Below are 21,513 nucleotides of genomic sequence, written 5' to 3'. Positions count from 1 at the left end.
TAAATATATGTTTTTTAAAAATCGTAATTGATTTAAATTATAATTTCAATTTTAAAAAATGGTTAAAATCATTTTTTAAATTTACATCATGATTTAAATCAATTTGTTTTAAATCAAACCCACCCTGCTGCTTGCTGCTTCATATGGCACAAAATATACTCTCCTCCCACACCGACATTGTTAGTTCAGCACCTAAAGCAAAGCACAGGGTTCAGCACCAGCCAGCATTTTTACTATGTGATATTCCTCCTCTGCATTTAATGACATATCCTGTAAGCTTACAAGCAAGAAACCTAGTTACACTGAAAACAGACTAGCTATTCCTCATAAAGTTATTATTCTAATATAGTTGTAACTTTGCAATTGGAAAAAGGAATTACAACCAACTTATCAATAATAAGTAGTTTCTAAGCTCTGTCCTTCCACGATGTTACTATATTCTCAAACATTAACTTCTGTGTCCGAGGCAGGTTCAGATGCTGCACTAGCAGACTTTTTTGCAAAGAACTTAGGAGTTCTTTAAACTCATATAGCACTTCCATCTCTGATTTAAATTAGAGGCACAACTCATTCTTAAATGCCTAATGGTTTGCTTTTTTAATATGTGAGAGAGTACGAGTTACCCACGGAATCCACTCCTTCCCACATTATTTCATGAATCAGAGTTTTGAGCATGACTCTCATCTAAAGAGACAAGCTGAAGCGGTGACTCATACAGGAACTATCCTGGAGGGCGTGTTAAGGGATAGTTTTACAATGTCCTTACAAACAGGAGTTGAGTAATTCAGTGACAAGATGCAGCAAAGTTAACCAGGCTTCTAGAAGATGATTGGAAAGGGAGGGGGGAATGAGAGCAATACCTGGTATGTGTGCCTTCTATAGATGGTGCTCTGGGCTTATGGATGTCTTCAGTTTCTTATGGCACATTTAATTTGGAAATTAATTGCTTTAAAAGATCCTAAGAAAAAAGTTAAGAGATTCTCATAACCATATCAAGATGACTGGGAAGAAAACAGCACTACAGAAAAATTTATTCTGCAGCTTAATGTGACACAAACATATTTTGGAAAAAAATCTAACAGGATTGAAAATGCAATCATTTTTCAAAAGAAGATCTTTCTTTAATTTCCCAATATTGATGACTATTCAGTTGGTGAATGGCACCAAGCTTCTGGGAAATATATAGAAGTACATGTCCAAGGAAGGGGCCCTTTTAAAATCTGTTGTTTCTTTTGTCTGTTTTTGTATTGTTCCAGTTACTGATGCACTTCACTATATTCATTGTTATGCTATTATAATTTGTTTTGCTGAAAACTTTTGTCTGGCAGAAACACTCTTTTTAAAAAAAAGTTTAAGTTATGAGAATATGTTAGTATCAGAATTTTACACATTCACTGAAGTGTCATATTTGCTTATTTTTAAAAGGAAACCCATCTTTCTGTGTGTACATACTCAATTTTCCTGTGCTATGTTTACCAGTCAATTAGTGCCACCAACAATTAAACTACTGGGGTAAACAGAAGTATCACTCAATGTCCTTACTCTCATCATACCCCAATAAGAAGCTTACGGAATGAAAGGCTCATTGTTCAACTTTGCCATTATCGTCAGCACAGCTTAAGGCTGCCCTTATATCTTACCTGTTCAGGCCACAGCAGATCAGGTTATTGACCTAAAAGAAAGCCCTTTTGTATTAGTTTAGCAATACAAAAGGGCTTTCTTTAGGTCAATAACCTAAAAGAAAGCTATGGCTCTAGCATGAAGACTATACAGAAAAGATTATTTTGCAAAAAAGCTAATCAGAAGGAAAGCTCATAAATCCAGAACAGTCTAACAAAGAAAGGCATAAGCATAATATGATAACACTGAAGTGAGAAGAATGATTAAAGTCCTGTAGCAAAGAATGCCACAACTGGAACCATATAAGAATATTGCAATGTTTTAATGTAATAATTCAGTCTACCATAATTATTTTGCAAGTACCTGTTTATAAAAAGTTTAAAATATTGGAAACAATTTTTGTCCTGCAAAATACAGTTCTTTTAAAAGCATACAATTACATGCTACATTGCAACTATATATTGGTCATTGCACATTCACAGTGTATTTCTTCAAAAGGAGTGTGTATATTACACATATACATCTCAGTGCAAATAATCACTTGGGCATCAATAATACAATATTCCAGGCTATTTATAAAATCTGGCTTGGCAAGTCTGACAAATATATAAATGACGGGCTTACAAATTCCTATATATGTGTTGCAAGACAGGGCTTGTCTTTCATGAACAAAGAACAAGTGTAGCACTTGAAAACTCAAACCATTTAAATATGCATTTAAATACGGCATAAAACTGCCATCATCTTCTGACACAGTAGAACTTGCTATCAGTAGCAGTCCATGGGACCATCAACGTCTCTATGGGAAGTCCTCCCAACTCAGGTGTCTTCAAAAAGAGTAACAAAGCAGACAGTGCCTACATCAGGTCTACAACCTTTGTTTTCCCACCTGAGAAGCATGCTTATGTACACCTTTTGAGTCCTGTGGGGAAAGGTAAATGTTGTGCCAGTCCTGATTAAATTAAATATGATTAAGAGTCCCAATATGTCAGAGAGTGGACACAGAACATTCAGTCAGTACTAGTCCAGGTTTTCTGCATTCTGAGTACAAAATCAGTAAGTTGATTTAGTTGTGTTTGAACTGGAGGAGTAAGAGGGGGATTTCCGCGGGTATCTATTTGAAGAGAGGGAGACTTGCATCCTCTTTGTAGTGCGCACACTTCGGCAGAGGAGAGCATTTTTAAGATTGTCCCTAAAGTCTTTTGAAACAAAGTAATAGATGAATGGATCAATGCAGCTGTTGAGACTAGAAAGGCACAGTGCCGTGATGTAGGAAGCATAGGTGTCACTGAAGCCATGGTTTTTGATCTGGGAGTAATGCACAAGCAGCAGAATGTTGCTAGGCAGAAAACAGATCAAGTACATGGAAAGGACTATAATGATGAGCCTGATGGCTCTTTTCCGTTTCTTCCCAATGTTCACATCTGTAATTGAAGCATTTAGAGTCTTAATCATGAGAATGTAGGCAACAGCTGTGAGAATAGCTGGGAACAAGAAGACTCCAATGACCAGGGAGAGGAAGTAGTTGTACATGTCATGAGCTAGGAGCGCTTGAGGCAAGACATCGTGACAAGTAGTGATGTTGAGGGTGGAAATATGAACTGTTTGATCCACAAGATACAACGGGATGGTGCCAAGCAAAATGAGTACCCAGATTGCTAATGAAACTACTAAAGCAATTTCTGACTTCTTTCTTGAATGCAGGATGGGGTTCACAATTACCCAATACCTTTGCACACTGAGGCATGTCATAAAAAGAATGGAACAGTACATGTTCCCATAGAAAAATCCAACAAGCACTTTGCACAGGGCTTCACCGTAGATCCAATTATTGCCATTAATATGGTATGCAATCTTCAGAGGGAACCAGATCACAAACAGAAGATCTGCCAGTGCTAAATTAGCCATATAAATCACTGCTGGATGCTTCTTCGTTGTTCTTAGAAAGAAGACCCACAGAGCCATGGCATTGCTTGGCAAACCGATGATAAACACTACAATGTAGACCAAAGGCAAGAAAACCGTTGTCAGTTTTCCAGTAAGGATTTTAGCTGCAAACTCATCCACACCGTATGCTTCTTTAGAAGTATTGGTTGCATTGACTCTATGACGAATAAAACTTCTTCCTTGTGATCTGCTGATTGGATGTGTCACTAAAAACAAAATAAAGCAAAACTGTTAAGCTTGCTGCTCATTTATTGGACACCCACATGCTCAATCATCACACAGCTTGCACAATGAAATAATACTGTTCAAGAAAAATTTGATACTACAATTGAGTTTGCTTTTACTACCACAGAATTAAGAAGACAATCTAGCAAGCTTTGTTCTAGAAAGAGAACTAACAGACTAGCAAATCAAATTTTGCATTGGATAGCAAAACATTCTGAAGTTGCCATAGGTAGGTAGGTAGGTAGGTAGGTAGGTAGGTAGGTAGGTAGGTAGGTAGGTAGGTAGGTAGGTAGGTAGGTAGGTAGGTAGGTAGGTAGGTAGGTAGGTAGGTAGGTAGGTAGGTAGTTCTCCCTCCCATACTCTCCTTGGACTGTTAAAAAAAGCCTCCCACTTTATATATGAAGACCACAGAAATGATGATCCTCCTAAAACTAGTCTTACCTACAGTAACAGGGAGCAAACAATAAAAAACCCACCAAGCAACTCCAATAGTTACTGTCACTAAGCCAATTAATTGGAAAAAACATTCCAGGCTGTTGAACTTCGTTGTGAAGGTGTGGAGACAGGATTGGAGAGGGGCCCAGAAAGGGGGAAACCAAGAAAAAAGCCTTACCACCCGCACCCCAAATTTTTGGGGTTTCCCCCTGTGAGGGTTCAGTTTTCGGGGCTGTTTGGTCTCCAAATAAAGGATGAGTCGGTTGAGGTAAATCAAAGGGTTCAGTATTTATTGCAACATCAACTCCAACAGGGTTCACTCCTAAAAAGGGGTTCAAAGATTCTTGTAACATGTTACTCGGTTTCAACTGGGTCCATAAACCATTTATAAAAGGACTGGTTGTCTCTGGGTTCCAAGGTCCTGTTAATAACGGCACAGTCCCCTGCCCAGGGTCCAGTTCTTCTTCCAGCGAGATCAACGGTAAAGTCTCTTCATCCCTGCTCCACTCACCCCAGGACGACCCGTCTCCTCCATCGCCTCCCCAGGGGTCGGGTAACCCCCCAGCTTCCTCAATTCGGCTATATGCCATTGCTTCTTCCGTCCTAGCTCTTTGGCTACCGCTTCCCTTTCTTCCCGGAGCTTCCTCCTCCACTCCTTGGCTTTGGTCTCACCCCAATACGAAGGGCGAGGTTTCAGCCCAAGCTGGCGGCGTTTCTCCGCCTCCTCATGGGGGACTCGGACCTGCTCCCATTTGTGGGTCCAGGGATCCTCCATCCAGATCCACTCCCATCCCCCCGGTATCTCTGTCGGCTTCCCTCTTATATCTCCCGCCGCTGCCTCAATCTCCTCCCTCCTTCTTCCCGCCAAAGATTCCCCGGGTTCCGGGGAAAGGGTTAACCCTTTCATAGTCGCCTCCAAGTCTCGCGTATCTACCCCCTTATTCAAGGTAAGGGGTTCGGTGACCACTTGCTCCCAATCTGGGGTCTCCACGCCTTTCTCTTCCCGACGCGTTGGGGACGGAGGTGGGGATGTCTGTGTGTGAAGGGTTCTCTTCGAGAGCGACGGCACTCCCACTAAGGCCTCCACTTTGGGGACCTCACACCCCCCATCTCCACTTTGGAATGTACCCCCTAAACAGCAAACTGGGTCTCACTCAAATAAGTGCTCCTTTATAGAAGCTGCTTCTTTTAACACTAAATATCCAGAAAAAGAATTCTACAGGAAAGGCCTTGTTTGTTCATTTATGTTTCCTGTTCTTGTATCAAATGAAAAAAGAAAAAAGGTGATGCTTACAGTAGTAACATTCCAATAAAACCAGACAGGAAAAAAAAATTAACACCACAATTTTAAAAGGTATCAAGCAAAAGCAACAAGAGTCTCCCTTTAATAATAAGCAAGATTTAGTTCTGAATAGAAAGGCCTTCTGTCTGCTAATGAATTGCTGGACCCTGTATTAGTGTTCTGAAACAATCACAGCACTGAGAATAAGAATAATGTCAGGTTTAGAACATAATAGTTCTATATTTGCTGATGCAAATTAGATAAGATATTCTTCACCACCTAGCCCCCCACACCTAGCCGCTCAGTGCATTTTAATTTACTACTGATTAGAACTAAACAATTTTTATAGTAAAATGATGACACATCATAAGTCATACCCGGTGAGGTTAGACATTAATACTAGTAGCCATCCGAACACAATGAGTAAGAGGGTCAACCATTAATTATCCTTTCATGCACCTCCAGATTTTGCCCATTGCTAGGAATAGGTCATTTCCTCGCAATGGCATATGCTTGACAGCACCTGAAAAACTAGAATTAAAAGGCAATTTCATTTACATAGGAAGTGTGTAGATTAATAAGAGTAACAAAAAAAAGGAGCTGTGTGAATCTGTCCATTTCCTTGGCAAGCCCATAAGCCCTCCCTCAGTCTGACTGGGAGCATTAAAATGGGGAGCAACACAGTGCGCTTGTATCCACCACCATACAAATATTCTCCTCAAGACTGCAGAGGATCCCATTCCATTCAGCCATAAGACACAGCTGCCAATTTGCCTTCTGAATGACTTTTTTAATCTAAAGGACAACTAAATTCAACCTCCTGTTTAGACCTACGATGTTGCCTAGTTTTTCCACTCCATATCAAACAGAAGGGTGAGGATTCATGCAGACAGACCCACAGGGCATCAGGCTTTTGTCTGCAAAGCCAAGAGAGATATAAACTGCGATACCTTTGTATTCGCAAAGGCTTTCATGGCCGGGGTCTAATGGTTGTTGTGGGGTTTTTGGGCTCTTTGGCCGTGTTCTGAAGGTTGTTCTTCCTAATATTTTGCCAGTCTCTGTGGCCGACATCTTTGGAAGACAGCACTCTGTACTCTGGTGTAGTTGGCTTGGGAGTGGAGTATTCATAAGTGCTGTTCTCTGAAGATGCCGGTCACAGAGACTGGCGAAACGTTAGGAAGAACAACCTTCAGAACACGGCCAAAGAGCCCGAAAAACCCACAACAACCATGTGATGCCTTTGTTTTCCAATCAATCTTCATCTTGTCTTGCCACCAATTTGTTTCCCAGTATAAAAACCATTACAATTGTTTTGCCTTTTCTACCATCTCCAAAACGGTATCATATCTATGGTTGAAGAGCAGTTCTTTGAGACTTTGTTTGTAACTTTTAGTAATGCAATAAAATATTACCCGACCTAAAATTACAAGGAAAAGATGCTGGAGGGTATTCCTTGCATTCTTCCCCAACATAAAATTATTTATGATTTCTCTTCTGTTCTTACTTTCATGAAACACTCAAGAGCAGAGGATGGATTCAGTCTTTTTCCATGTTAGCACCAGCAGAGCTTCCGTTACCTTCTGCTCCAGCAAAACATCTCACTGTCTAATTGGGTCCCCACTGAATCAGATGTGTTAACCTGAAGCACTGGAAAATGAATGTTCATTTGCCATTCCACCTACAACAAGAAGATAAAATGCAGATGCCTGTGCCATATTTCAAAGGCACAGAGACATACGAAACCCATGCCATGAGTTGCATTTATGGTTTCACCATGCTATGTGGCGACATTGTGGCCAAAATCATACTGCTATTTAGACACAGGCAAGAGGAATGAGATAAATGTCCCTAGTTCTCTTCAGCTAATTGACAAGATGTCACGTGCATGCCAGTTGCGGGATCAGATGTGCAATCAACATGTGAATGGAACTTTGGCAGTTCACCACAACAGTTTCCACAACTCTTCTTGAACACATAAATATTCAATAGGATTCTGGATTACACATATGCACAGACTAACTAAAAAGTAGCCATGCATGTGCAGTTGCGACCAAGGAAACTGGGGTAGGGCACATGTGGCCCTTTAGATGTTGTTGGACTGTGACGGCTATCAATCAGCATAACAAATGGCAAGGGTCTGCAAAAGCGGCTATCTAGAACATCCTCTGGGTGATCCTGGCTGTGTCCTCGCCCAGTAGGCAAAGTTGGGATTCAAATGCCTGACTCCACAACCACATGCCCCAGCCGTTAAGTGATAGCTGCTATGGACAGATTAATGGCACAGTATAAATAAACAAGAGTTGTGCAATCAAGATATTATCAGACTTCTTGGCATCTTAACTGACATCAAAGACAGCAGTAAAGTGTGGATCCTAAAACAAAACAAAATGACATCCAGCCCTATTTCAAAGCCAGACAGGTTTTTTGTGGGTTCAAGATTGCTCAGGTAGAAAGTGTCTGTCAGAGAAACCTGATCTTGTTAATTTAATCTCCTGGTGCTTACTAAAATATAGCAAGCTCAAGAGATGCATAGCTTCAAGTGAGAGTTGTACAATGAAAATAAAAGCAGAAGGAGGAGCAGAAAACAATGCCGAAAAGCCAAGTTGCTGGGGAAGACTGATGTTTTAATTGATTCAGCAATTTGCACCTAATAAATTAATTTACCTATTATCACAACTTTCAGTATTTTTATATTTATTAGAGTTGGCTACTATGGAGGCCTGGACTGCCTTCATCTTGCATACAGGAGAAATATGCATGCAAGTCCTTACAAGGACAAAGACAATCTTTAGCAAAATACAGTAAGATAATTTCAGGATATTTTCTTGTTGATTCACAATTACCACAATTCTGTCCAATTGAGCATAAGAACTACACTGAATATATCTGACGAATATTTTTCAAAACATTCCTTGTTAGTCTTAATTCTTTCAGCCTTTTGGGCAATTCATTCTATGCAAACTGTTACAGGTTATGTGCTGCACCAAAACATATGGCCTTCCATGGTATAAATCAAATATGTGCCACTGAACTTTCACTGCTCCTTCAATAAATCCTGCAATTTTTTTTTACACTTCTTAATACAAAATGGTCTTTTTTTTGCAGGAGTGGAAAAGTTAGTTTGATAAATTATCAGATGAGAAATCAATGACAGAAGGTTTAAAGAATCTGTGGGTTTTAAGAGCTTAGATTGTTTTTGCTCAAAACAAGCCAGCCTGACAGGACAAGGGATTTCCAACTTTGTAAAACTTTCTGAATATTTTTAGAAACTGAATACCTTGCCATGATGTGAAACAACCAATTTCCATTCACAAGAATGCAGGTAATTTTGACCTTACTGGCTTGCAGAATAACAGGAAATGAGGAATTAACAATCAATGCTCTGATTTCCATTTTCTAATGGATTTAGGAAAAGGAAAATATTGACATTGGCCACATTTAAGTACCTGTGAACTGAAAGCCAAAAGGTACCACAAGATGTGGTGGTTTGCTATGAATGTGTATATTTTCTGAATAAATTTCTGGGGAAAGTTCTGTGAAGTTGAATCCTTCGGAAGCCATTGTTGCTGCTTTCTTGCAGGTAGGCTAATGAAGGACGCACGTCCTGCTTTTGCTCATAAGACCTCAATGGCTGAACTGCAGTACAAAGTCACACCTAGAGAAGGTGCATGGAATCAATGCCACCACTCATGGAGGAGCCGACTTACTAAATATACACCACTTCACTGGGTCTACTTAGCTGCAACTTACTGATGGATCCCAGCCATCGTCATTTGTTGGGGTTACGTGCCATCAAGTCGCCTCCGACGGATGGCGACCCTCTAAATGAGCGGCCTCCGACACTTACCTTTCTCCTTGCGATTTACAACCACGCAAGGTCGACGACTGGAGCGGCTTAAGTTAAGCGCCATTGATCGGGCAAGAGAACAACGCCCTCTTCAGCCCTGGCCGGCTACCAACGACGACGCCCTAAAACCCGCGGGTGCCCCGGAGCTTTCGTCTGCTTCGAGCAACCAAGCGCGCAGGGCTCCGGGGGAAAGGGAGCGCCTTCCAACCCGCCCGTCCGTCCGCCCGCCCGACAAGTTTTTCGCGGCCCCTTCCCTCCGCCTCACCTGTAGCACAAGCGACCCCCAGAGCTCCCCCCAGGACTAGGAAGTGCAGCCAGGCCCGGTTGAGGCGCCCCATCGCCACGGCAGGAGCCTCCGACACGCTCCACCCTCGCCGCCTTCCTCCAGTCTCGTCGGCGGGACCTCGGGAGTTTCGGCGTCCTTACCTAAAGGGGGAAGTGGCGGCGGGCGCCGTGGGCGGGGCCTGCGGGAGGCGTGGGGGACGGGCGAGCACCTTCGCTGCCGTGGCGCCGCCCCCCCTTCCCTTCCCTTCCCTTCCGAGCGCGGCCAGGTGCTCTTTGCGCCCCGGGCAGGAGCGGGGGCGGCGGGCGGCGGGCGGCGGGCGGCGCTGAGCTCAGCGCTTCGGAACGAGGCCCCGCGGTTCAAGGAGGGGCGGCCAGCGCCGGCGCTCGGAAAAACAAAGCGGCCAGGAATTACTCACAGGCAGCGGAATTTCATGCCTGTAAACTCGAAGGGAAGCCTCAGTGCACTTACTTGAGTACAGTATTAGCCCCTCTGAACTGCGCGGGACTTCCTCCCGAGTTGGTCTTGTTCAATGCCACCAAGTGGCTTTAGATTAGACCGTAAAGGGGGGGGGGGATTCAAGATATGCGAAACGTTCTTTATTGATTCATATCAGAGCATTACTCAGTTTTAAATTAGGACGTATATGAAATATAGGTAAAAACAAAATATAATAATAATAATAATAATAATAATAATAATAATAATAATAATAATAATAATAATAATAATAATAATAATAATAATAATAATAATAATAATAATAATAATTTATTGTCATTGTAAGTATATACACATACAACGAAATTCACAGACACCCAGAGACCAGACAAATATTAAGAGAATTACACTTTTTTGACCAGAAGAATATTGAATACTTCAATAGCAGTATCTCTGCCATTTGCTAGATTTTCTTTTGTACACATGGTGGGTAATAAATTGCATGTACATCAGTACTGCCTTGATTGAACTTCTCCACAGTCACAGAAAATTTGTCCCGTATCCAAGTAGATTCATTATACTTTATTATTAGTTGATCTTCCTACTCCACTTCAGAGTCTAGTAGGTTAGGGTTGCTAAGTGATTAAAGTCTACTAAGTGTTTTCCAGATGGTCCAGCTAGAGCAGGGGTGTCCAAACTTTTTACAGGGAGGGGCCACATAATACATTTGTGATATTTTTGAGGACCAAAGGAAACTTGTTTCATTCATCATTTGCTAGCACTTCTCAACAGACTTCTGAAAGGGTAATGCCAGCCAAACAAATACTTTCTCAGTGGAGGTAGGTTTCAGCCAGCCAGTAATAATCTTGCATGATTCATTAAGAGCTACGTCCACATGTTTAGCATGTGGTGATTTGTACCATATGGCTCAAGCATATTCCGCTGTGGAGTAGCACAAGAACAAAAACGTTGTTCTCATTGTTCGTGGGTGTGCACCTCAATCTGACCCAGCCAGTTTCCTAAGTGTGTTATCATTGGCAACAACTCTTTCTGTTCAGACAATTTTTTTGTAGGTCAGAGTTCAATCCAGAGTGATGCACAAATATTTTGGGGTAGGGCAGTGTTCCAAAATCTTGTCTTCCCAACTAACTCGGAGCTTCCTCTCAACTTCTCTGTTCTTTAAGTGGAAAGCACCAACCTGTGTTTTTAAAGGGTTTGGTTTCAACTGGCTTTTTTTTATAATAAAAGGAAAGATCTTGTAAGGCAGAAGTTAGCTGGTGCTCAAATGTTTTCCCTTGGACTGTCCAGGCAAGATCATCAGTATAGATGAAACTCATAGAGTATGGGAATGTTGGTTGATCACTGCCTTTGGCAGTATGCAAAATTGTACTCTTAGTTACCTCCTTAAGAATTTAGGTACAGTTCTATTTCACACCCAGCTGACAGTGAACGTCCCCCCTCCTGGAACTCAGCACAAAGGTCCTTCACTTCCAGGAAGATTTACACGGAGTTGCAGTTTGCACTGTAAATCAATGGGGTGTGTTGTCATGGAAGAAACCCAGAATTTTTACATCACAGTATAGAAAATGTACGTATGTTTGTTTGTTTGTTTTTACCCTGTCTTTCTCCTTAAAAGGACCCAAGGCAGCTTACAACATTAAAAGGACAATATTTAAAAGTTAAAAACAGTAAATATAAAAATATACAAACAGTGACTATACAAATGGCATCATATGTTACTGCTCTTTGTCTCAAGATTAGGATGTCATTCTGAGAGGAAGAAAAAGACTGTGTTGGTGCATGTGGTTTCCTTCTCACAATTCTCCAGCAGGGATAAATTCCCATAAGATTGGAATGGGTCAGAAGATCTCTTCTTCTCAATGGGGGAGAGATCAGCTGAGCAGGGAAGACAATCAGAAGCAACAATGAGGAGCTGGAAGAATATATCACCACCAGCAGCAGCAGCACCACCGCCATGCCTCCTGTGAACTGCGATTTCCAGAGGTTGCTTTTCATTCCACATTATCCCATTATGTCAATCTCTATCCATCTGACCTTGTATACTTTTGAGCATATTGTATAGTCAATTCGCTTTTCCTCCTTTCAGCACCATCACAGCTAGTGGATACCTACTGTAAATACTGTCCTGCAGTGCCCTTTGACAAATTGGGATGGCAGGTTATCAGTGGGTGGTAGGTAGCAAGGTCATGGTGACTTGTGACTTCGGTTATTGTGGGGTGCTGAGAATCCATTCTAGAGTTTAGTCTGCAATTTAGAGGAGCTATCAAAGTTGTTGGGCCCTATCCCACAGGCTCAGCACCGTTGATACCATCTGTAAAGTGGGGACTGAAACCCTCCAACAATGACCGCAGCAAGGGAGAGTGGTGTGCCATTTGGCCTGCTCTGTACAAGAAGAGTCGGACACGATTAAATGACTAAATGAACGACCGTTTAAGGGAAAAAGGCACAAGCTGAACTGTTTACTGGCTGCTCTGAATTAGACTGGACTGAACGTTTTACTTCTGCCTGAATGGAAATGTAAGAAGTTATTTGCATGTCAGATTCTTCCTTCTTTTTTGTTGAAGCTCAGCCACAAGCACCAGTGATCACTACACACAAAAGACCAGCTAATGACATCCATCAATCACAGTGACAGATAATCTCTCCTTATCACAACAATACACTCACAACAAAAACACACTGATCACCATAATCACCCATCTCCTGAAAAGGACAAAAGCTGATCCGACAACTATAAATACTCTACTCCCAAACAAACTGCACCAGAGCACAGAGTGTTACTCCTGTCCTCTGAAGATGCCGGCCACAGAGACTGGTGAAACATTAGGAAGAACAACCTTCAGAACACAGCCAAAGAGCCCAAAAAACCCACAACAACCATTAGATCCCGGCTGTGAAAGCCTTCATGAATACAAATAATTGCTTTCCCTGTCAGCTTTACCATCCAACTTTCACACCCATATATGGTGATTGGAAATACTGTAGAAGAATATAGATGATCTTTGTGGCGCAATGGTTAAACCACTGTACTGCAGCCAAAACTGCTCATGACCTGGGGTTCAATCCCAAGTAGCTGGCTCAAGGTTGACTCAGCCTTCTATCCTTCCGAGGTCGGTAAAATGAGTACCCAGCTTGCTGGGGACGCAATGTGTAGCCTGCATAATTAACTTGTAAACCGCCCAGAGAGTGCTTGAAGCACTATGGGGCGGTATATAAGCAGCACGCTTTGCTTTGCTTTTGATCTCCTACATTCTTACACTTAATTATATTTTTGAATTACTTCATTGCTATCCTTCCATGACTTAATCTTCTTCTGATGTCTTGGTTGCAGTCTCCATTTGGATTCATGGTTGGACTAAGCTATACAAAATCTCTAACAATTTCTGTTCCTTTATTGTTAATCCCAAAGCTGTGTAGTTCTGTAGTAATGGGTTTTTTTTTGTCTTCTTAATGTTCCATGTACAAATGTTTATCTTCTTAACATTTTATGTATGAATGATATTCTAGGTTTTATGAATGCACAATTTCCCAGTGTGTAATATGCTCAGGATGTCTTATGAGAGTTGTTGTTGTTAATGCTTTTGCTGCTGCCACCACTTTTCACTGCCACTTTTCATTGCTGTTTAACCATGCTGCTTTTTGCCAAGATTGAAACAATATAGATAAGTGCGATATCCAGCACAAGCAAGGGGATAGCATCTCTCCCCACGATTACAAAAGACAGGAATTGAATAATCATCATCCTCAAGCAGTGGATCTTGTTGTGAAGGAAGTGCCCTTGATCTATATTTTTAAAAAAGAGATGGATAAGAAGCATAAAGAGCAACCCTTTGTGTTATGAACATGCTGGATCCACACAAGAAGTCGTATATTTTCCTTGTCCTCATCCTATTAAAAAGTGGGGCAAAGTAATGTTTTATAGTACTGTATTAGCATGTAACTGACAGTTCAGCAAATAGTGGGCAAGATCTTCAACTATGATAAATATCCTATGGGGCAGATCTGGCTTGGGGATCAGATCTGGGTTTTTCCTTCTATCACTTGGGGGAACATTTTTTTCTCTGGTCCCTAATCTGAGATCTGTAACAGTTACTGCACAATCCTATACATATCTGCTTAACAGGAAGTCCCTTCCATTCTACAGAGCCTACTTCCACATAAGGGGAAGGCAATCTTGCATCCTCAGGTCATTATGATCACAAGTTAGCTCCCACAAGCATGGCCATTGGTCTGAGATAAGAGCTAGACTTCTGAACATTTGGAAGTCGTTTTTGTCAGCGTCTGTGGGTTGCAACATGATCACCACTATAGCTTTAACCAGGTCTACTGAAGCTGAGGCTCCAGTACTTTGGCCATCTCATGAGAAGAGAAGACTCCTTGGAAAAGACCTTGATGTTAGGAAAGTGTGACGGCAAGAGGAGAAGAGGACGACAGAGGAGGAGATGGTTGGATAGCGTCATGGAAGCTACCGACATGAATTTGACCCAACTCCGGGAGGCAGTGGAAGATAGGAGGGCCTGGCGTGCTCTGGTCCATGGGGTCATGAAGAGTCGGACACGACTAAACGACTAGACGACAATTGACTTTATTTAGGAATAATCATCCTGTTCCTATAAAACTTTTGGGTTTTCCTTGCATACTTCGTGTGGGAACGCTTATCTCCCAGGTTGCCAGCTGCATTTCTGTTGTAGTGATGAGCACACTCTCCTAGCGAGACGCAGCGGCTGCTGAGGGGGCAGCGGCTGCCCATTCTTCCTCTTTTCCATAGAAACAGAGAGCATAACTTCAAAGCCTTTCTTTCGACCAACATTAATTGGCATTATGTAACCAGTATCCTATCTGGATACTATCAACAGTCTGTAAGGTTAATAAAGGGAGCTCTCAGGGCGGGACCAAGAGGCTCGGCTGGCGGACATCTTTGTGTGCCAACTCCTCATTAACTTCTCTCTAAAGTTAATTGCTTTCTTTGTTCGGTGATCACCTAGCCATTAGCCTTTCTTTAGTTTCCTCATCACTACAACTTTGTGGAGATGTTTTTGCTCTGTTTGTTAGTTTGGAAATGAAGTAGCCCCCTAAGAAAAATCTAGTTGCAGGAAGGATTTGTTAACTGTACCTCTCACCCCATCCCCATCTAATAATCACTTAGGGGTGACGAAAGTGATCCAGACTGGAAATGGTTAAAGTAGGGGGGAAATTAATAGCTCCTCTTCTCCAAATGTTCAGAGAGTCAATAGAAAAGTCAGTTTCAGCTCTGTATTCTCTTGAAGCTCACATTTTTGTTTTATTACAAACTGTTTATCTGTTTAGTCGCTACTCAGAATGACTCAGATGAACATAATGTCTGTTTAAATCACTGACAGAAAAGAGCTGCTTGGTGACTCATCTGGTCCATTAACATCTAAACAATATTTCTTTGTTACCCTTTGAGTATCAGCTGCCATCGTTCAGACTTTTCTACTTTCCCCTATTCTATACTGCATTTCTTAAGTAATAGTATGGCCCTGAAACCATATCTCTCCATTCTTGAAACTACTCATGTCTGCCTTCTTTTCTTCCCTAATCCTAGAGATTAAAAAAAACAATTAAAACCTCATGTATATATTACAGCATGATAGTTTCATTTTATAAATAAATTGCATTCCTTGCTTCTTAACTCGTGTAAGCATATTTTCTTAGCTTCAGCTTAATAAAAGGAAGTTGAGAATGTTCCTTTACATCTGCAGTGTGTCTTCAAGAGACATCAAAAGGGATGGGAGGCAAGTCATGGCTTAATCTTTCTCATCCCACTCAAGTACATAGTGTTTATTTCTCTTCCTATAATTTAGTTGTGTGGCATTAAACAGATTCTGATTTATGGAAAAATCAGGAAAAGGCTGTGTGTTCCCAACGCTTTTGATTTATGGCAACTTTATAACTTAGTGACGTCCAAAAGGTCCTCTCATTAACAGGCCAGCTCACATCTCACAGACTCACAGCTGTGGCTTTGTTGACTCAGTCCATCTCCTGTTCTTTATTTCCTGCCGCCTTAAATGTTTCCCAGCATTATCTTCTTTTCTAGTGATTCTTGTCTTCTCATGATATAGCATTCTAGATAAAGTCACAAACACAGGATTGCATGCTATAGGAAAGGGGGTGGTTAGGATTCATGGCCAACCAACTCTTTTTTGCTGCCTGTGGCACAGCAAAATATCCCCCCCCCCACCATGGTGTGCAATGGAAAGTACCTCATGAGACCAAAATATAAAAACAAAAATTTCATAAGCACCTCTTCCCACTTGTTGTCAATCAGTAACAAGAAATCAAATTACCAGTGATTTACCCCCTTTCTTGATCTAAAGTCAGCTGCCTGAAATATAGCAGTTGCTGAAAATTACCAACCACTGCAAGACTAAGCATTGCATTACAGTATCTTCTTTTCCCTCCTCCAATGCAAAGCACTACTTGAGGACATTTTTTTCAAGGGGAACGCCTCATTGCCTAAGATTCTTTACCCATTTCCTACTGGGCCATGCCTCTGCAAATATTAAAGTTGGGGGAGGGAACAGGAGTAGAACCTATGTGATATGTCAACATTTTTTTTTCTTCACCTTACATCTGCAAAAACTTATATAAAGCTGCAGTATATTGTTTCCCCACTTTATCATCATAGCACTTCTGCAACATATGTGTGGTTGAGAAGAGATTATTTTCTTAGGCCACTTAGAAAGAAACAAGTAATTGTGGAAGGACTTAAATCCAGTTTTGTTCTTAGAATAAACAAGACCTGTAAATGGACTTTTGGTAAAGAAAAGATGGGAAATGCCACATACCTATTACACGTACTGTACCATAGATCTATTAGCAAAGAGATTCCATACTGACATATTACAGAATCAGAGGAAATTATTCTACTCTTCTGAAGGAAATTAAGAGCCATGCCCCTATTATATGTAGTATATGTGCTTTATCACACTGAAGAGATCTGGTCAAGTAAGTGTTAGATGATGTAAAGGTGATCACAAATCTATGAATCAAGCAGACCTAGATTTTCCCAAACGGGTTCTTCCAAATCTTTGTCTGTAAAGCTTCAAGCAACCTGAAGCAGCATAGCCAAAAGTCAGAGATGATGGGACAAAGATGAATGCCCACAGAAGTTTTTTTAACAACTTTCAGTAGCATTTTTGTGCAAGCTAGGTGATTCTGGTGGTGTCACCCCAAAAACTAACTTGTCCGATCTCTGTCCAAAGTATTGGAAAGGCGGGAGATTGAGAAGAGCCAAATTAGTTCCAGTTTACTGTTCATTTGGGTGTAATGGTAGGAAACTTTCAAAGAAAGTGGGATATGTATGAACAAGTTTGTAGGACACAAGTAAAATTGTGTAATTGTTTGTAAATGAAACAGATACTATGATAATAGCTGTATATGATGGGAAAAGACATGTCCAAACATAACAGTCTGTATCTCGCTAATGGCTATGAAACTATTTGAAAACCTGTTTGTTCCTAGTGTGTACCAATGAAGGGTGCAACTGCATTGGCCAAATAACCCGATAGTTGCTTTGAAGTATTATTGTATTGATTCATGTTATATACTCTTTATGTTGCTGTCCCTGTTCTCATGGACCAGCATCAATTGAACTGGGTTGATTCAGTGCAAGAGACTACACTGCTTCTTAAATAGTCTTAAATAGATCTGAGGTTGGCACTTTGATGTGTCCATGGGTCTGTCCTGACTCCACCTGCTTTCTGTCCTTGTCCATAGCCATCTTGTCTGAGTTTCCCCCCTATTTTTCATTCTAAGTGGCATAGAGCTGCATCATTATTGCAGACAGAAAGTCTCCAGTACCTATGTGACACAGCACTTAAGTCAAATTGTTTATTTAATTTTTAAAAAGGGGGAATCAGTTTGGACAGCGGGCATGATTTCCCGATAGGGAAATCCCGTAGCACCTGGAACACAACACAGCACCAAGACATCAGCACAGAGAATGCCTCCCCCTTCAATGATACAGCTATGCACACAACCAAAAACAGATTAAAAACCCAGCAAAATGTAGAACAATTTGATATAAACAACCCCCTGACAGGTGTTCATAAAGAAACAATTCCTCAAAGAAAAGTGTGATTTTTTGTGGCACTTACAATAATGTCATGTACTTGGGAAATCTGAACCAATTTGCATCAGATTAAACCCAGAACAGTCAGTCACATCTTAAATTAGCCAATTTGCGTAGAACAGGAGTAGAGAATAAGAACATGTCATCTCCATTTGTTGTTGGATTGCAGCTCCCAGAGACCTGATCCAGGGCTCAAATGGTAGAAGATCTTTGGGGTGGCAGTCCAATAACAGCTTGAAGCCCACATCTTTCCCACTCATCACATAGATTCTACATGAAGCATTTCTTTAACACCCAGTGGATTTTGCATGATTTCAAGGTCAGAAGGAAACTTTTATCTAGTAAGTGCTCTGTGTTGAAGCACAGAGTTGTAGAAAACATCACCAAACCCAGAGGACATTTTCCCAGTAATAGTTTGTTTATTTCTCAGGTTATGCCCTGAATGGATCCAAAAAAGAACATCCAGCAGCTGTCAAGCAAACAGGAACTAGATCTAAAATAATGATGTCATGTTGCCTACAGAGATGCATTCTGGAAATTCCTGCTCCAGATAAGATAAGATAAAATTGATTAGTCAGTAATGTCTTGATGTCAACTGTGACAGGGAATGTTGTTGTTAGAGCATTGCCTGTTTTATTTTGTGTAACAATAGATCAGTCTTCTCCAGCCTTGTGCTCTCTGGAGATGTGGGACCACAGTGCCAAGCATCACCAATCAGCATGCTAATTTGACCTTCTGTTTGGGGGGGATACCATACCATATGGAACATAGCAGAGGAAAAGGTGGATTAGATTCTTGGGGGTTGTGCCATACCTTTGGAATAAACTCCCACATGAGATTCGCCTGGCCCCTTCACTGGAGACTTTTAAGAGATGATTCAAAATGTGACTATTTAGACTGGCATTTCAAGACATTACATCAACAGAGCACAGAGATTCTTTTAGATCTCAAGTCACCAATTCCGCCATCGTGCTTTTATTAATTGTTTCTATGTTTGTCTTTTCTTTTCAGTTTCATTGATTGATATATGTTTATTTTGATTTTTATATTGTTGTTATGCTTATGCGATTATTACATTATTGGTTATTGTTGTTTTATTTTGTTGTGAACCACCCAGAATGGCTTAGTAGCCAGATGGGCGGTATAGAAATTGAATTAAATAAATAAATAAAATAAATTCAGATGAAACAGAAGCGAAAATTGGTGGAAGAAACCTCAAAAATGTAAGTTACACAAATGATAATATATTACTGGCAGAAAGTGGCAATTACTTGAAATGGCTATTGGTAAAGTTTAAAGAAGAAAGTGTAAAAGCAAATTGCAGCTGAAATTAAGAAGGCAAAAGTAATGACTATAGATGAATTACATAACTTTAATGTTGACAATGAAGACATTGAAGTTGTTAAAGATTTTGTATACCTTGGTTCCGTCATCAAGTGATATGGAAACTGCAGCCAAGAAATCAGAAGGAGGCTGAAACTTGGAAGGGGAGCTATAAAGTAAGTGGCAAAGATCCTTAAGTGTAAGGATGTTCCACTAGAGACCAAGACCAAGATCATTCTTACTATAGTTTCTTGATTATTATGTATAGATGTGAATGTTGGAGAGTGAAGTAAACTGATAGGTTAAAAAAACCTTTCAAAATGTGGAGAGCTTTACAGATACCGTTGATGATAAATAATAATAATCATGTGTCAAGTCAATGCTGACTTATGGCAACCATAAGAAAGAGAAATAAGTGGATGGTAGATCAAATGAAGCCTAAACTTTCACTCAAAGTGAAAATGACTAAACAACATTAGGGAGTAGAGAGTAAAAGACTGGTTTTTGTGCTCTCATCCAACATTTATAATTAAATAGATCTGTATCTTGCATTTCCCTTAAGGTACGTTATGTTGAGAGTTAAGGAACTAGCCCAAGGGTAGTGTGCAGATCTGGACCTAGATCTCCCCAGACCTAGTCTGGAACTCTGACTAGGATGGATGTGCTAGCTCTGCTCTATCCTTCCCATCTTTATTGCTGGCACTGTTGTTTTTCATATGTTTGACAGCAGCAAATGGCTGCATCAAGGAAATATGTGTGGGCAAGCAGTGGACAGCTATGGCTTCAAGATATTTCTGGACTGCAATTCCCATAATACCTCGCAATTGGCTATATTGTCTAGGTTCCAATAGGTATTATAGGTCAAACATTGGTTCTGCATGCTATTTAAAATCTGGATGTCCGGGCCTCTAAATAGGATGGAAAGTCTCATGAACAGAGGAAGTTTCTTCCTGTAGAGACTGACCCTCCAATTCTTGTAGTGTGTGTGCGACCCATGCCTGACAACAAGGATGGCAAAGTGTAGACTTCAGAATGCTGTTGGACTGCAACTCCCCCGAGCCCAAGCAGGCACATCCAATTGTGAGGAACAGCAAGAATTGCAGTCCAATAATATGTGAAGGGCTGCAGCTTGCCCACCTCTGCCTTGATCTGCTGTTATGTTGCAGCCCCTTTTACGTAATGTGACATTTTCATTCTCTGGTAGATATTTACTCTCTAAAGCATCTTTCAGGTAAAATGTAGATGCTCCTCCCTTATGCCACAGTGTTGGCAAATAAAAGGAAATTCATCAACGTCCTCAACATTGCATGCTGTCAAATTAATTCTGACTTATGGCTATGCTTTCCAATGATCCCCTTCTGCTCTGGGACCATATAGCTTCCCAAGATCGCACACCCTGGCTGCTTTCCGACAAGGCACATTAGGAATCAAACTCCCAAATCAGTGTTCCATCTCACTGAATTGTCCATCCAGCAAATCGAAATTGCCCTGGTAAAAATTAGTAATTCACGACTCAAGATACTCTTTATCCAAACAAGGATATCCAGCATTTCAGGCACAGTAACTGTTTTAACTCTTACAACATCCCAAGAGCTCCAGATGCCTTGAATGATTCTGTGCGGCTTACACCAAAAAAAATCTCTGAGACTGAATGACTGAAGCTGTAGTGTTCAGATGCCATCTAGTGGAGCCTTTTAGACACAAATTGTGTGCATCAAGAATATGGAAGGAGCCTCAAGAGCGGTCACCTTTGTGGGAACTGTGCTCCCAGAGGAGGAATGTTTCCTTAAGTCAGAGAAGGGCAACGTGTGGTCCATGGGTCACATGCAACTCACAAGGCCATTTTGTGCACTGTGGCCCTCTGAATCTGCAACATGGGCTGGTCAAAATGGCTACCTCTACTGCTAGAAGCATCTAGGGGTGTGACTGGTCATTTCAGGTCTTAGTGCAGTGCCAGAAGTGCCTCTAAAAGTTAAACTGCATCTACATACATG

General features: G+C 41.1%; 2 protein-coding genes across 2 annotated transcripts in view; both read right to left on the bottom strand.

Moving 5' to 3' along the window:
* Positions 1 to 9,736, bottom strand: part of S100Z (S100 calcium binding protein Z) — a 38,495-nt gene extending 28,759 nt beyond the window's left edge. Inside the window, exon 1 of the mRNA XM_072992670.2 lies at positions 9,622 to 9,736. The gene's annotated coding sequence lies outside the window, so the exon portion shown is untranslated. The remainder of the gene's footprint in view (positions 1 to 9,621) is intronic.
* F2RL1 (F2R like trypsin receptor 1) lies at positions 1,924 to 9,753 on the bottom strand. The gene is made up of 2 exons (XM_020804079.3): positions 9,622 to 9,753; positions 1,924 to 3,773 (listed from the first exon to the last, which is right to left on the bottom strand). The coding sequence occupies exons 1-2, from the start codon at positions 9,692 to 9,694 to the stop codon at positions 2,674 to 2,676; spliced, it is 1,173 nt and encodes a 390-aa protein (XP_020659738.3). The 5' UTR covers positions 9,695 to 9,753; the 3' UTR covers positions 1,924 to 2,673.
* Between the last annotated feature and the right edge of the window lie 11,760 nt (positions 9,754 to 21,513).

The sequence above is a fragment of the Pogona vitticeps genome, chromosome 2, assembly GCF_051106095.1.
Source record: "Pogona vitticeps strain Pit_001003342236 chromosome 2, PviZW2.1, whole genome shotgun sequence".
Taxonomy (NCBI): Eukaryota; Metazoa; Chordata; class Lepidosauria; order Squamata; family Agamidae; genus Pogona; species Pogona vitticeps.
This window is presented reverse-complemented; position numbering and strand designations above follow the sequence as displayed.